The 15,217-nt window shown below is 64.9% G+C and overlaps 1 protein-coding gene across 5 annotated transcripts in view; it reads right to left on the bottom strand.

Moving 5' to 3' along the window:
• The window catches only part of NBEAL2 (neurobeachin like 2), a 29,259-nt gene that overhangs the window by 8,505 nt on the left and 5,537 nt on the right, over positions 1-15,217 (bottom strand). The window contains exons 1-28 of one of the 5 annotated variants that reach the window (XM_032412593.1): positions 13,053-13,117; positions 12,452-12,540; positions 12,240-12,368; positions 12,055-12,136; positions 11,846-11,970; positions 11,584-11,666; positions 9,857-9,942; positions 9,478-9,760; positions 9,211-9,317; positions 8,599-8,679; positions 7,079-7,162; positions 6,574-6,672; positions 5,541-6,142; positions 5,325-5,457; positions 5,118-5,237; positions 4,587-4,908; positions 4,290-4,372; positions 4,083-4,175; positions 3,705-3,879; positions 3,442-3,578; positions 2,932-3,091; positions 2,669-2,771; positions 2,349-2,502; positions 2,091-2,249; positions 1,760-1,919; positions 1,521-1,606; positions 860-1,372; positions 84-262 (exon numbers count right to left, since the gene is read on the bottom strand). In XM_032412593.1, coding sequence (XP_032268484.1) covers positions 84-262; positions 860-1,372; positions 1,521-1,606; positions 1,760-1,919; positions 2,091-2,249; positions 2,349-2,502; positions 2,669-2,771; positions 2,932-3,091; positions 3,442-3,578; positions 3,705-3,879; positions 4,083-4,175; positions 4,290-4,372; positions 4,587-4,908; positions 5,118-5,237; positions 5,325-5,457; positions 5,541-6,142; positions 6,574-6,672; positions 7,079-7,162; positions 8,599-8,679; positions 9,211-9,317; positions 9,478-9,760; positions 9,857-9,942; positions 11,584-11,666; positions 11,846-11,970; positions 12,055-12,136; positions 12,240-12,368; positions 12,452-12,540; positions 13,053-13,082 — 4,457 coding nt within the window. In that variant the 5' untranslated portion in view covers positions 13,083-13,117. Of the gene's footprint in view, positions 1-83; positions 263-859; positions 1,373-1,520; positions 1,607-1,759; positions 1,920-2,090; positions 2,250-2,348; positions 2,503-2,668; positions 2,772-2,931; positions 3,092-3,441; positions 3,579-3,704; positions 3,880-4,082; positions 4,176-4,289; positions 4,373-4,586; positions 4,909-5,117; positions 5,238-5,324; positions 5,458-5,540; positions 6,143-6,573; positions 6,673-7,078; positions 7,163-8,598; positions 8,680-9,210; positions 9,318-9,477; positions 9,761-9,856; positions 9,943-11,583; positions 11,667-11,845; positions 11,971-12,054; positions 12,137-12,239; positions 12,369-12,451; positions 12,541-13,052; positions 13,118-15,217 lie in introns of those variants that run through there. The other 4 variants (XM_032412591.1, XM_032412592.1, XM_032412594.1 and 1 more) reach the window with 4 other exon arrangements.

Below are 15,217 nucleotides of genomic sequence, written 5' to 3'. Positions count from 1 at the left end.
GAGGGACGCGGGGGTCTGTCCAACCGCCTTCCTCACCCTTAGGCTTCCCGGAGGCCCCTCGCCCTCCCAGGTGGCCTCCTCACCTGCGCTTGATGCAATCCGGTGGGCGCACAAGTGTGGCTGAGGCCCCCAGCTGGGTGAGCACCGAGAAGACCTGGCCGCGCTCCCGCCAGGCGGCCTCGTCACTGCCTTCCACACCGCGCCACGTCACCGAGAACAGCACGTTGGTGAGCACGTTGCACAGTTCCTCCTCAGAGGTTTGCTGTGGGCACGGGTGGGGGGTGGGGGCGGGGGAGGGAGAGAGGGAATTGCAGACTCTCCCGCTATCCCCGCTGAGCACCCCTTGCCGACCGCTACCGGGTGTCCCTACCAGGAGGGACAGCATTCAGCCAACAGACAGCCTGGGGCCTGGAAGAATGGTGTAGGGGCCTTAGCCACCGCCTGAATTCCAGGGAGGATCCTGGGGTTCCTCAGGGGTTCACAAAGTTACCCCACAGTTCTCACAGGCCCCAAAAACTGTCCTGGAATTCTCTGGAAGAATGCCACAGTATAAGCAGAAACCCATCCCCAAACCCGGAAACACAAGGCAGAGCCCTTAGAGCGACGCTGCCCATGGGCCCTGTAAAGTCTCTGCCCCACAGGCTCTCTTGAGGACTCCCCAAAGCCTGGCTGGCGCCCCCACTCTGGCTTGGCATCATTTGTCCTGTTCCGGGACCCCACCGGGAACAGAACTGCAGATGAGAGCTCCAAGGGGGCGGCACTGGGGCCGACTGGCGGCTACAGCCCCGACGTCAGGGAGGACCCCACCTTTGGAAAGCTTATACCGCCCGCCCGGTGTCCCAGAGTGGGCCCGCCTCACCTGAGGGTTGCTGGTATTTGAGGTATCGTCCCCACTGATGGCGGGCTCTGGGAGGCTGCCGTCCTCCAGCACGTTGGAGAGACTGGAGCTGTGGCGGCCGTGGGCCACAGGGAAGGGCCGGGGCCCATCCAGCGGGGAAGGGGTGCTGGGCTGGCTGGCCGGAGTAAGAGTCCCACTGCTGCTGCCGCCGCCGGCCGTGTTACACGAACCCACGCTGGCCCGTTCCAGGCCCAGGTCAAAGGGTGTACAAAACGGGGAGAGAGCGTGGTAAAAGGCATCAGGGTCGGGGCTGGGGGTCTCCGAGGGCAGGAAGACGTCCGAAGTCTCAGGCGACTCGGTGGGTGGCTGGCCTAAGGCTGGCTCTGGGGAGGTGGGTGGCTCCGGGGAGAAGGGCAGGGGACTGCCGGCTGGGGCCGCCTCCAGGACGTACAGCCGGGTCAGCACGTCCTGCCAGCCAGCCTGTCGGGCCAGCAGCCGCACTATGTCTGGCTGTCCGTAGATGAGGTGAAAGAGCTGCCGGGCCAGGGCACAGCAGGTGAGGGACGTGTCCGGCAGTCTGCCCCCGGACTCCCACCCTAGGGCCTCTGCAGGGGAGGCCTCCTCACGGGCAGGTAGAGCGAAGCCCCCACCTCCGCAAGCTGTCACCCCCCCCCATACTCACCTGGCGACAAATGTCCAGGCGGACGCTGAGGTCTGCCTGGAGGGACAGCTGCACGACGGCCAACAGATCTGAGAGATTCAGGCAATCTGGGAGGATGGGCAGAGAGGCCCTGAGGGACTGACCGCAGGAGGGGGACCTCGCTTCCCCGCTGGCCCAGCCTGGGCCCCTGTGCCAACGCCCTCCCTCTATCCACCTGGCCCGTTTCCTGGCCCCGTCTCACGCGGGTGGAAGGGTGGTACCTGCCCCCAGGAACAGCCTGTAGAGGCCCTGGCAGAGCTGGGGGGAAGCAGCCCCCTCCGGCAGGCAGGCGATGAGCCCCTGCAGACCGTACTCTCGCAGCCGGAGGTGCTGACGGCTCCGCTCAGGTAAGCGCTCGTTCTGCTGCAGTTTGCGCAGGATCTGGGGGGCCGGCGGGGGGAGGTCATAGGGGGCTTGTCATCGTGGGGAAGGAGTGACTGGACGGGGGAAGGCAGCACGCAGGACTGTAGCTCCAAGAGGCGCCCGCTCCACCTCCCCGGCCCTTAGGCAGGGGCCACGGCAAATGGGATGTGGGGGGCAGGCGGGGTGTACCTTGCAGACTCGGTCGGGCACCTGGGGCAGCGCCCTGGGCCGCAGCAGCAGAGCCAGCAGCACCTCAAGGCTCCCCTGCTCCACCAGGAAGACGGCCAGAGGCTCCTGGGCCGGAGAGCCCTGCAGCAGCGCCAGCAGCAGGTCCAGCACACCCGCCACCTGGCGGATCCAAAGTCTCCTCTGGGCCGGCTGCTCCCCGCGCCGCGGTCCACACCCCACCCCTCACCCAGGTCCCACCCTCGCCAGCCTCCAGCCTACCTGGCCATCATCCGCTGCCGCCGCCAGAAAGCTAAGCACCACCTGCATGTCCTCGGTGGCCGAGCTCCGAGCCAGGAACTCCCGCACCAGGCCGAGCAGGGAAGTCTGCACTGTGCGCACGTCGTCGGCCGCTAGGGGGTGCTCCCGCGGAGGGCTGGGCCGGTCCCCACAGGCGCAGCCGCCCAGGGCCAGGAGGACGCAGGGGAATGGAGGGGAGAGAGCAGGGAGAGTGGGCAGGTGAGCTGGGGGACCGAACCCCATCCCCAAGGCCAGAGGCAGCTGTGTCAGCCCCACGGCCCGTCTGCCCCCACCGGCCTCACCTGTAATGGGTGCGCAGCGCATCCAGGATGAACTGCACCCCGTACTTCTTCCGCAGCTTCTGTCTGTGCTCCCGGACTATGCTAGACATGTACTGGATGTGGCCTGAATGGGCATCATCAGAGGACTCAGGGCCAGGTCCCTGCCAGATCCCCCCCAGGGCAGATATGGCCCCTCAGATGGCCCAGAGCGGGGTTCTAACTTCTCAGAACCTCTACCCCCACCCCGCCCGGTGGCATCCCCCCATCCAAGTCCCCACACCTACCGAGGCGCACGGCAAAGTCACTGGGGCTCCAGAGGTGGAAGCTGAAGAGCACATGCTGGTAGAGCAGGTATAGGAGGGGCCCGCTGCCCTCGGCTGCTACCTGCTCCATCAACAGCTGGGCAGACATGAGCACGTTCATGTCCATGGCCCAGCTGGGGACCTGGAGTGGAAGGAGCCAGGGTGAGGGGGCAGGCCCTGGCTGGGTGCCACCGAGCCTCCCAGAACCCACCCTGCCCTGCACAGGCGGACGGACACGAGCATCCTGCCGGCTCAAAGCCCTCTTGCGGCCCCCCACTGCCTCTGAGGTGCAAGCTCCCAGCCTGCCAGGCGGGTCCCCTGCCCCAGTGGGGGCTGGGACGTCAGCCAAACCCTGCCAAGCCTGGCAAGGCCCCGCTCAGATACCACCCCCTCTCCCAGGAGGCTCTCCCCGACAACATCAGGTTCCCCTCCTTAGCCCCCTGACGCAGTCCCCTCGGCCAGACAGGGCAAGGCCCCCGCCGCCTGCCCCACCTTGCGCAGGAGGGCTCCGATGATGGCTGGCCCCTGGCACTGCACCAGGCTCTCCTGGTTCCCCGCATGGCCCTGCAGGAAGTTCCGCAGCATCAGCAGGAAGGCAGCCACGGCGTTCCTCTCCATGCGCACCTCTACTGGCCACCACGAAGGGGACAGATGTGCGTCAAGGGCCTGCCAGTGGTACAGGCCCAGGCCCTCCAGCCTCCTTATCGTGCCAAGATTCCCTCGCCGCCCTAAGCCAGGTGCCGGGGCCACTTTACCTGAGGACTTGCCCAGTGGGAGAAGCAGGCCCTGGGTATTGTGGCCAGAGGTCAGCTCGGGCCCCACGAGGTCATGTGTCTCAGCTGGACCTGCCTCGGCCTCTTGGGGCTGTGAGGCCACTCGCTCCAGCAGGGGCAGCAGGGCAGCCATGCCTCCCACACAAGTCAGCACATCCTAGGGGAAGGGCTGGCTGTGGGAGGGCAGCTCCCGGCCATTCCTGCCCCACTCCGCCCCGGCTGACTGTCCAGTCTGGGAAGCTGGGTCCAGGGGACTCTGGATCTCTTGAGCGGGCCCCTCCAGTGACCTCGCAGGGCCCGGGGCGGCTCCCCAGCCTGCCCCGCACACGCGTGTGCCCGCGCTCCCGATCGCACATGCACCTTCACATCCCAGGTCTCCACCCTGTGGCCCGTCAGGCGGCCATCCAGCCCGTGGCCGGGGGACAGGTCCAGGCAGATGTTGTTCCTGCAAGCCTGGGGGCAGGGGGTGCGCAGGCAGCCAGGGTCAGTTAGAAGAGGAGGTGGCACACAGAGTGTGGGGGGCAGGGGAAGGTAGCAGCGCCGAGCCCACTGCCCCACCCCCAATACCTGAGGTGAGTAATGGAGGAGCAGCTTGGTGCTAAGCTCGTGCAGCTCACCCTCGGGCTTGAAGGGTGCCATCTCCGTGGGCCCTGGGGGGTGGGCAGGGGGCTTCAGACCTGGCTGGGCCTCTGGCCAAACCCCACCCAGAGCCTGCCTCTTCTCTGCCTGATCAGAGGACATACACCCCCAGGGATGCCTTCGCCCTCTTGGACCCCTAGTTTCTAGCCCCGGGCCCTTTAGGAGCCCCCACCCCCCAGGTCTGGGCTGGGGCCGGGGCAGGGCCCAGTGGGTGGTGCTGCATACCCAAGGTGAACAAGGCTCGCAGGGCCGCCGCAGGCAGCGCTTCGTGGAAGATGGCCACGGCCCCCAGCTCACCCTCCAGGGATGTGGGGCTGCCCCACCGGGTGTCCTGTGTGCCTGCAAGGGTGGAGCTGATGCTGCCCTCCTGCAGGGGGGCCACCAGCCCGGACCCCCAGCCAAGCCCTGCGGTGGCCGGGACCGACTGCGAGCGGGAAAGGGAGGGGTGAGTGGGAGCCAGGGTGGCGGGGACTGGTGGCGTAGGCAGCCCCGTGGTGGTGGTCGTTGTGCGGTGCCCAGCAGAGCCGATGCAGCAGGAGGAGAAAGGCTGCGGGGCCGGGGTTGGGGAAGTGGTCAGATCACAACAAAGTCCGGGGCTCCACCTGCAGCCAGTTCCTCACGGGGACCCCCACGGCCGCACAGACCCCAGAGGCTAAAGTCTGAGGCCTACGTTGGGGGGAGGGGGGACACTCCAGGCCTCACCCTGTCCAAGATGCCCCAGCTACCCCAGGCCTCCCCAAACCCCGCCTGGCACACCTCACTGAGGGAGGGGCAGCGAAGGGGTGCCGTCTTGACCAGCTGGCCGTCTTTGTAGACATGGACCAGGTTTTGGCTGAAGGGCCGGCGCCCAGGCACATGGACAATGGCCACGCAGTGCTAGAACAGGAAGCCACGACATCAGGTTGGGGGCTGGCACTTGGTGCCTCCTCCAGCCCCCTGGGCCACACGAGGAGAGAGGCTCACCCAGGCGGAGTCGGCAAAGGACACTTCCGGCAAGCTCATGGTCAAGTACTCCTTCCGGGTGCACACGGCCACCACCAGCGTCCCAGCTGCCGTGAAGAAGGCCTCGAACCCTGAGCCGCTGCTGGCGAAGAAGCTGGGGGCAGGCCGAGCCAGTCACGTCGGCTGCTGTCCCCGCTCAGCCCTAGCACTGGGCCCCGCTCCCTGGCAGTCACCTACCTGTACAGCTGCTTCCGCTGGGGGGGCCGGGAGGGGGCCGGGCCGGGGGCCGCGGCCGCGGGGTGCAGACAGAGCCAGGCGTGGAAGGTGAAGCCGGGTCCCGGCCAGCGCTGCACGGGGGGTACCATGATCCCCGCCATGCTGGGCGTGAGGTCAAAGTAGTGTAGGGCTCGCGCGGGGCCCTGGCGCCGGGCCATGCCCGACAACGCACGGAGGACGGCCCCAGCGTGTCTGGCCTTCCGGGCCTCAGTCCCGGCGCACCCCGAGTCCAGCGCCGGTGGGGGGCGCAGCAGGCAGCGCAGCTCCGAGGGCCTCAGGGACACTCGGCCCAAGGCTTGCAGCAGCGCCAACAGCTGCTCCTGGCAGTGGGTCCCCAAGGTGCCCCCCGCGCTGAGCGTGCGCAGCAGGTGGCCCACCAGCCCCGCCTGCACGCACGTGCGCCGGCTGGCCGGGCAGCTGTCACAGAGCCGCCGGAGGCGCTGGGCGAGGAAGAGGCGCAGCTCTGCCGTGGGCAGCGCCGGGAGCCACTGTGCCAGCAGCAGCACGGGCTGCTCGTTGACGACCGGCGGCGGTGGACATCTGCCGTGGTCGCCCTCCACAGCCTGTGGGTGGAGAGAACGTGACGGCTCCCGGGCAGCTAGCAGGGGACCGCCGCGTCTCGATGGGACAGCAACGCGAGCTACTCCATCCCGCTTGCGCAGGTCGCGGCTCGGGCGCAGGAAAGTCGGAGGCGCGAGCACACGCACCAGCATTTACGACAGGCCTCCGGCGCCGTGAACGCCCTGAGCCTTGGCTTTGGGTCCGGGTTGGCCTCAACCCCGACTGCATGTTCCCAGGATGACCTGGGGGTCTGGTTCCCATGCCCCGGATCTTCAGCCCAGGGACATCTGTGGTCGGACATCCCGGGGCCACGGGTCACGGTACGTACTGCCCACAGCCACCAGAGCCCCCAAGGTGGGGAGCTCACCCTCCGTGGTAACCCTGAGTCGGTCCTGCCCACCCCTGGGAGCCTGAGCCTACGCCCGGCCCTCACCATGTTGAGCAGCTCCTGCAGCAGCCGGTGGGTGGGGGGGCCGTGGCTCTGCAGAACCTCGTGCAGGTGAGGGTAGCCGATGCGCTCCTTAAACACCTCCTGTGCAGGGTTGCGTGGGGAAGAAGGGAGCACGTACGTGGGCCCCGGGGCAAACCCACACCCCACGGAAACTCTGGAGGAAGGAGCATCTTTCCAGGTTCCCCCACCTGGCTCTGCCTCTGGGTCGCAGTGCTAGCGAGGGCAAGGGGCTGCGGATGGAAGCGGGGGTAAGGGTCCTCCCTCGGAAGGCTATAGATGGCGGTTGGCCCACAAGTAGTATCCTCCCCAGTCCAGCCCCGACCCAGGAGATCCAGCTGCCAGCGCTGAGCTGCACCCCCCAGGGCAAGATGCCCGCCTCCTCAGCTCCCTCGCTCTAACAGCCACCAACCAGACCAGTTCTGGGGACACGTGGGCAGTTTAACCCCTACCCCACACCCCTACGGTAGCCAGACCGCAGTGTCCTCACCTTGGCCGAGGGGGAGCCACTCATGATGCAGGTCAGCACTCGGACCACGTGCACTGCGATGGCATCTGTGTCCTGGTCCAGTACCTTGGGGTGGGGAGGGGCAGTCAGAAGCAGCAGGTGCCAGCATGTTACAGCCCGCGGCCCCCTGCTCCCGCTGTAGGGCCAGGAGCAGGTGTCCCAAGGTGCGTAGCCGAGCTGGCTGGAAGCCTTGGGAGTGGGGTGCCAGGCCTTCTACTCCTCGCCCAGACTACTGTGACCCTCACCCTGACCCTAGGGCCTTCTCCGGGTAGCTTGGCCAGACCCACTTTGACAAAGAGGCCAGGGAAGAAACCAAGACCGGGAAGGGCCTCCCTGGGACGGATCAACAGGGTACCCTCTCGCCGTACCCCCTTTGTCCCCCACTGCCTGGTAGGCCTACAGGCCTCAGGCCCCACCCATCCCCACCCAAGCTAGACACACATGTGCAGGCAAGTGCTCCATCACCCATGATGATTGACAGGGGGTTGGGAAATTTAGGGACAATCACAGGAGGTTAGAACCGGAAGAACCTTCGAGACCTTTGAGTCCTACCCTCCCCCTTACCCCTAGATCCAGGTGGGGACACTGAGGCTCACTCTGGCTGAACCTGACAGCTGGAAACATGCTGCTCATTTGCATGTTGCTCACTTGGCTTTGGGTCTGGGTTGGCCTCAACCCCAGAGGGTTGAGGAGGGGTCAGGAGGGCTTAGAGAATTTGTCCACAGCTGCCAGATTGCTAGGCTGTATTTTGGCTCCATGGGGCCTGACTCCCCAAGTGACCTCGCACAACCTTCTTCCCCTCCCCAGGCCTCAGTTTCCTATTTGTAAAAACCAGGGGTCTCAGCTGCCTTGACTGCTTTGTAGAATAATAGATATGCAGGCTCCCAGAAAACAGGTAAGAGTAATAGCCACAGGGGGCTGCCTCACGAAGACAAAGCCGGGGGGCCTCTAGGGGTTGGGGCCCAGGTGTTAAGCCCCCAGAGAGAGGGTTCTCCATGCAGAGCCCCTGACAGCTTACTGCCTCTTCAGCTCCCATGCAGGGTGAGGCAGAGAGCCCATCATAAGGGGATGAGGGATTCCCAGTGACCTGCTTAAGGCCGTTACAAGGATCCATGGGAAGAAGTGGGCCCATGTGGGGGAACCTCCTTTTCTGTGAGTCACGACAGCCATGTCCCTTAGTATCTGGGCTTCAGTTTCCCCTTCTGGGAATGGGGGGTAGGTGGTTGAGTTTCGAAGGTTCCTTCCAGCTTGGCAAAGCCAAACCCTAGCTCCCAATACTAATACTAGGTAGGGTACGGATCACTCCTGCCCATTCCCTAAGATAAGCGTCTGGAAGGTGGGTGAAACAGCATGGGGGACCCAGCCCCATCACTAGGCCACAGCAGGCCTTACACATATCTGCTCGTTCCCCCTGCATAGGCAGGAAGGGCTCAAAGAGGGAGCCGCAGGGGGTGGGTGCCCAAGGAGGTGAGTGCCTGAGCAGGTCGGTCCCAAGGTGGTACCTTCTGGACATCGGGCTCGGTCAGTAACCGGGTAGCCAGGTCACTGTCCCCCTCAGGGGGCGCCCGGGCCTGCAGGTACAGCTGTGGGGAAGGGGGAGGGCACAAGGTGGAGGAGGCAGAGGAGAGAGAAGAGGAGGAAGATGGGGGGGCGGTTAGAGCAGGACCGGGGCAGCTTCCAGGACTCTGCCCCCAAGGGAAGGCTATGTGTGCCCTGAGACCCAGGCAGAGAGCCCCACTAGGCACTAAGGAAGGCAGGGATCCGAGAGCTGCCCATGCCCTGCTCAGAACAGAGCCAGGGGGTGGGGGGCAGGGGGCAGGTAAGTGGGCAGGAGTAGGTACTGTATCTAAAACAGCGGGGCCCTCCTCCTGCCCCTGGACTTGGGGCTGGGGAAAGAGGGACAAGGGGCCAGGGCAGCTCCTGTCCTTCTGCATGGGGTGCGTAGGTCCTTCCTCCTATGGGGTGCAGAGCCATCCCGAGCCTTAGGCCGCCCCGCTCGCCACAAACCCCCAGCCCGGTCCAGCCCAGGCTTGCTCAGCAGCAGTGCAGCCCCCACAAGTGGTTCCCCAGCCTCGGGGTCTCAGGCCATCCACCCACAGCCGGGCCCTGCCCACCTTGCTGTTCTGGATGAGGCGAGTAAGGTGTTCAAAGCAATTGTTGCTGAGGAAGGTGGCCTGCAGCACCGGCCGGTCCTCACACGCCAGCATCCTGGGGATGGCGTCTGTGGAGGGGTCTCGGGTCAGCCCCGCTCCCACCCCGTCAGCGACCTCGCCGCTCAGCCTCACACCTTCTTCCTACGCTGCCCAGTCCTGCCTTCCATCATCGCTCAGACCTTCCCCTGCTGGAGCCACCTCCCCAAGAGCCTGGGAGCCCATACCCACCGAGCATGCTGACCCGTAGGGTGACAAGGGCCTCTTCAGGGCCTGGGCTTGGGCCCGCCGGCCAGTCGGCATTAAGGATGTGGAAGTAGCCCTCAAGCAGGGTGCGGAGCTCTGGCCCACGAGGGGGCGCGCGGCTGGCATGCAGGACATGTACGGCCCCCACGAGTGCCTCCAGCGTCAGCGGCACTAGGCGGGGGTCCTGGGCCGGCCCGTGGTCCCAGCCCCGTACCACACCCAACAGGCCCTGCACAGAGCCAGCGCTCACGGCCATCTGCCCGTTCTCCTGCAGGCGTGGGCAGAGATGGCAGTGGTCAAGGGGCTCGACCAGCAGAGACCCCGAGGCGGCCACCCTCTGGTCCACAGGCTCCTCCTGGCTTACCTTCCCTCCTGCAAGGACAGCACCGAAGAGGTGGACGAGACACAGCAACAGCATGGGAGGTAGGCCATCAGCTTCCTGCAGGCTCTCTGGACAGGGTGGGTGGGCAGGACAGGAGGACGTCACCAAGCTTGCAAGGAACTACCCAAGAGGGAGGAGCCCTGGGGTGGGCAGGAGAGGGCTGGGACGTCCCATGTGAGGGAAAAGACCCAGTTCTGTCCTTGGGGTTCTAAAATGTCACGGCTCTCTGCCAGGGGGTCTAGGGAAGACACGGCCCTTCTCTGGGGAGCTTGAAGGGGATGTGGTCCTGCCCTGAGAGCCTAGCCAGTCCCCCAGATCCTTAATCTCCAAAGTGGGGACCCCAGGGTAAGCACACACACACCCCACCCCACTTCCCCATGGCAACCCAGGGTTTAGCTTCTCAGATACAAATCTGGTCCCGCTACCCTGTGACGGTTGGAGCTTCCTGTGACCTGCTCTGGGGACCTTGCTGTATCTTCCATACAGATGCCCCTCACCCCCACCCATGCCCCCGCTGGGGACTTCTAGGGGCTTTCATGGTCTCCTATGTGGGAGGCCCACCTGGCCCCACTCCAGCAAAGCTGGACAGGATGCCAGGCCACAGAGTGAAACTCAGAGAGCAGAAGGGACCAGCCCTGGGTCACATGAGTGGTGTGTATGGTGGGGGATGGGGGGCAAGAGCAGGGCTCACTAGATTCAGGTGGGATGGGGTGGGCCAGCTCTTGGGAACAGGGCATTTGAGCTGAAGCCTGAGAGTGCAGGTGGCCTGGGAAGGGAGAGGAAACAGTAGGGAAAGACATGGAATAGCTACTTGCATTTTGGGACGGAAAGGACAGGGTGCAGAGGACAAGTGGGGCTGGAAAGGGAGGCTGTGGAAGGAGCAGGATCTGCTCCTGAGATGCCAGGCCACCAGCGAGGGACTGAGGGCAACAGGAACAAAATCCAGTCTGTTCTGAGAAGAGCGCTCAGGTTGTGGGAGAATGGAGGCAGGAGCTCCCTGGGGGGAGGGGGGAGGGGGTGTCTCCCCTCTCGGAGCTGTTGCCTCTGCTCCACACCCCAGGCCTGCAGCAACATAGGGCACCCCAGGGACACTCAGTCACCTTCTGTGCTGACAGGCCACCGCCTCACCAAGCCTGGCCTGCCCCCCAGTCCAGGGCCATCTTGCCCCGTCCCATCTAATGTCCTGGCCAGCTTCCCTCTGATGAGAGGAAAAGAGGGGACCCAAGAGAAGAGGGTCCCCAGGGGCCAGAGATGTCCTGGGGCTCAGCTCCTCCAGGACCGTGGGAGCAAGAAGCGGAGATGGTGTAGACGCTGTCTAAAGGAAGGGTGGCGCCTACAGGCGTAAAGGGATTGGACCAGGGAGTTTGAAGATGGTCCAGATCAGAGTGAGATCCAAGTGGCTTTTCGAACCCAGGAGGTGGGAGGGAAGAGGGAAAGAAATTGCTCTCCCCCACCTTATGGGAGGCCTTCACTCCAGCCCCGAAAAGAAATTACTCATTTCGCCCAGACCTGCCCTTTCTCTCCTCTCTGCCCCTAAACTCCCTCGCCTCTGGAAGCCCCCTTGGCTTCCCGTGGTGCTCCCAGCCCTGCTGGCAGACACCACAAAGGGTGTCCCATCCCTCCGGCCTCCAGGATGGGGAACTGCAGGAAGGGGTTCAGGTTTGGGGGTGGGGCCAGGTGGGGCCTAAGGGGCAGGGGCGGGGCCTGACCTCGGAAGAAGGCGCTGAATTCACAGGGCAAAGCAGCTGGAGGGAACTTGTATTTGCTCTTCTCCTTGGAACTGATGACTTCCCTGGGGGTGGGGGTAGGGAATGGGTAGGGAATGGGCAGGGGCCCCGGTGAGGCCAGGCGCCCCGGGTGAGGCCAGGCGCTCCGCCCCTCCCACCTACCCCTGGGCCCCCTCCACCCTCCACCCCCCTCCCATCCTCTCCCCAGCCTCCTCCAGGCCCTCCATGGTGGGCCGGCTCTCACCCACTGTGCTGGCGCCTCCAGGTCTGGTAGGGGTCAAAAAGGCCCTCGCAGAGGAGCAGGGCGTGCAGGGCCACGTTTTCCAGCAGCAGCCCACGGCCCTCCTGCGATGCTGGGGCTCCTTTCAGCTGCAGGCATGGGGAGAGGGCAGATGGTCAGCTGGGCCCCGGCTACCTCCTACCACCGCCCCCCCAGGCTAGAGCCCACCTCACCTCTGCCATCAACCGGGTCAGCAAGGCCAGCACCCGGGGCGCCAACACCGGGCCCCAGCCCGCCTCTATGTTCTCCAGGTTCCTGGGAGGGGATGGGGAAAGAGGTCCCAGGAATACACCCGCCCCGCCTCCAGCCCGCAGTCCGGAGCTGCCCACCCGCCTTGGAGAGGGCAACGGGGACCCACCTGCAGAGAATGATGAAGAGCTTGAGCAGCAGCAAGGCTTGCTCCAGGTCCCCCTCGTCCAGCTGCTCGGCCAGGACATGCAGCGCGTCCAGCGGCAGCAGCGGTACCTCCGCGCCTGCCTCCTCCGGCCTGCAGGGAGGGGGGTCGCTAGGGCACCGAGGACCCTCGGTCTCCCTGCCCCGTCCCCGCCCTCCAGGTACATCCAGCCTCACCTGCGTGGCTCCAGAAATGACAGTGAGATGCTTTTCTCGAAGGCACCCACGAAGGCCTTCAGCCACTGCTGCAGGTAGCCCAGGTCCTTCTGTAGGGGGAGGAAGCAGGGGGCAGACCCGGTGCCGTGGACAGGGATCGGAGGCAGGGCAGTGCAGGTGGACAGAGTGAGGGATGCGTAGGGCAGGAGGGAGGACAGGAAGTTTGAAGGTCAGCGTCAGAGGGCTGCCCTGCATATTGACCACTCTCCCAAGGCCCCCTGTTTGCTTCTCCCAGCTCCCACCTCCCTAACCCTTGGGGACTCGGGCAAGCCTGACACGGCCAGGGGAGGGGCTTAAGTGTGCACACTCCGGGATGTGACTATGGGCCACACTGGCGCTGGGGCTGAAGGTCTTCCACCCACCAGCCACCCCTGATCCAAAGCCTTGGGCTGGCCTCGGCCTTGCACCTTCTCCCAGCTCAGCAGCCACCACCTCCAGGAGACCTTCCCTGACTGTGGATCCCATGCTGCATGCGCACCATGGACCGGGCAGACCCATGCACACGCACAGGCAGAATGCCCTACTTCACCCTGGGAACCTAATGCCCACCCTGGCTGGTTACCTGGACCCCAGGCCCCAAAGCTGGTTCCATGGGCAAGAGGGGCAGCGGCTGAGCCCGAGTCTGGGCGTCCGCCGCCAGGGAAACTTTGGTGTGAACGGGAAACGTCCCCTCCCGCCCCGCCGGGGGCAGGAAGCGCAGAGTCACGGTGGGGGAGGGGGGCCGCTTCCTCCCGGCAGACCGCAGGGATGTGGGGGGGGCCCCCCCGGGGCACCCAGGGCCCTGCAGGAGAAGCTGTGAAGGACCGGGCCCAGCACCGGGGGCGGGGCCTGGAGTGCAGAGGGGCGGGGTCACACTGCCCTGGGTGTGGCCTGCCCTTTTTCTGGCATGAGGTCTGGACTTGGGAGTCTAGAGACAGGTTCTGATCCCTGCTGCTATAGGGACCTTCACTCAAGGCACCCACAGCTACCTGACCTGGGTCCAACACCTCAGGCCTAGGGAATGAAGTGGATATGGAGGACTCAGTCATACCTTTGCCCTGCCCCCCTCCCCTGTGTCCTGGCCTCCCTGCTGGGCCCTACTGGTCTCTGCTCCAGGGACACAGCTGAGTAGGCCCTCGCCTAGCCCCAGTCTCCTCTCGCCTCTAAGCCCCTCCCAGACACAGAGTGGGTGGTGGCCTGGAGCTCCTCCTCCCACCCCGCCCTCCTTTCCTAGTGCTGGCCTCATCTGCGGCTCCCCATGAACCAGTTGAGGCCAGAAGGCGCATTTCTTTCCCAGGGGCAGGGGGTAGGGCAGGGCCCAGACTGGAGAAGGCTGAAGGGGCAAGGGACACATCATAGGTGCTGCGTCCCTGCAGCCACGGACCTCAACTCAAGGACTTCCAGAACTACCTTGAGTGGATGGCTCATTTCTGCTGCCTATAGGCTCCTGACCACAGGGTAGGGACTGAATGGGCCCCAGGGAAGGAAGGGGTCAGACCCCAGCAGACCGGGCCAGGTCCACAAGAAACCGAGGCAGAGCAGCCCTCACCCTGTGGTTGGGCACCTTCCTTGTGCATTTGTCACAGATCTGAGGCCTAGGCAACTGAGGGAGTGGCTGCGGCCACCGAGGTGCAGGCCCACGCTGCCGCCGGGACTTTCTGTCCTCAGTTAGTTACCTCTGGTGCTCCCTCCGCCCTCTGGCCCTGGCCGCCTCCCTGCTCACCTACCTCTGTCCACGGCCCTCCTCAAGGACCCCAAAGTGCCCCACCCTGAAACACCAGAGTAGGCCAGGGCTCCTAGACCATTTCTTGGGAACATTTCCCATTGCGTATGGGGAAAAGGGGGGCTCCAGAGAGGATGCCTCATCCACTACAACCCCTTCAGCTACTCCTCTGAGGACGCTGAAGGCCAGACCTTTGTTTTAGGCCTGGGCCACTCATGGTTGCTGGCCAGCCAGTCCGAGCTGACCATGTAGCCCCTGCCTCAGTGACCCCACAGATCCTGGTCTACCTTCAAAACTGGCCCACACCATCCCCCCGCTCTTCTACCCCCAAACCACTCCAGTCAAGCCACAGACATCTCTCACCTAAAATGTGGGTCCCTTTTGCCCACTGCCGTTCTGCTGAGCGCCTGAAAGCCCAAATTTGACCACGTCCCCCCACCCTGGCCTGAGGATAAGGGCTCAACTGAGCCTGGCATTCCAGGCCCCCAGTCCAGTCACAGCTGCTTCTCCAGCGTCTCCACCCCTCTCCATCTGAGTCACATCCTCCAGTCCCGGCCTCTGTCCACCCTATGCCCCACTGCCGTCTGTGACTTGGGCTTTTAGTACTTAAGCAGGAGCCTGCTGGCCTCTTCATGGCCATCACCTGGATTGACCCTCCCAGAACCTGGGTGGGCCCCTCACACTCTGCACACCCTGGCTTTCTGTCCCTAGAACCACACCCACGGCCTGTCCAGCAGGTCCAGGCTGGGCTGGGTTCAGGGCTGTGGCAGTCAAGGTAGACTCCCCGGCTCTGGGAGAGCATGAGGGGTCTCTAAAGCATAGTACTAGGGAGGGAGAGGGGTATCTGCCTGTCCCGCCTCTGACCTGGGCCCCACGGCTTCCGGCTGCAGTGCTGGGGGGTATGGGAGTCCCTGCAGGGGTCGGGACAGTGGTGGCAGTGCTGAATGCCAAGGGGTCTAGAGCTGGGAGAGGCCTGGGCTTCCCACACTCCTCGACTAGCTCCTCCCCCCCTTCCCAGCTCCAAG

This window comes from Phoca vitulina, unplaced genomic scaffold (assembly GCF_004348235.1).
Source record: "Phoca vitulina isolate PV1807 unplaced genomic scaffold, GSC_HSeal_1.0 scaffold13, whole genome shotgun sequence".
Classification (NCBI taxonomy): domain Eukaryota; kingdom Metazoa; phylum Chordata; class Mammalia; order Carnivora; family Phocidae; genus Phoca; species Phoca vitulina.
The sequence above is the reverse complement of the archived record's forward strand: the minus strand, read 5'-3'. Positions and strand labels throughout refer to the sequence as shown.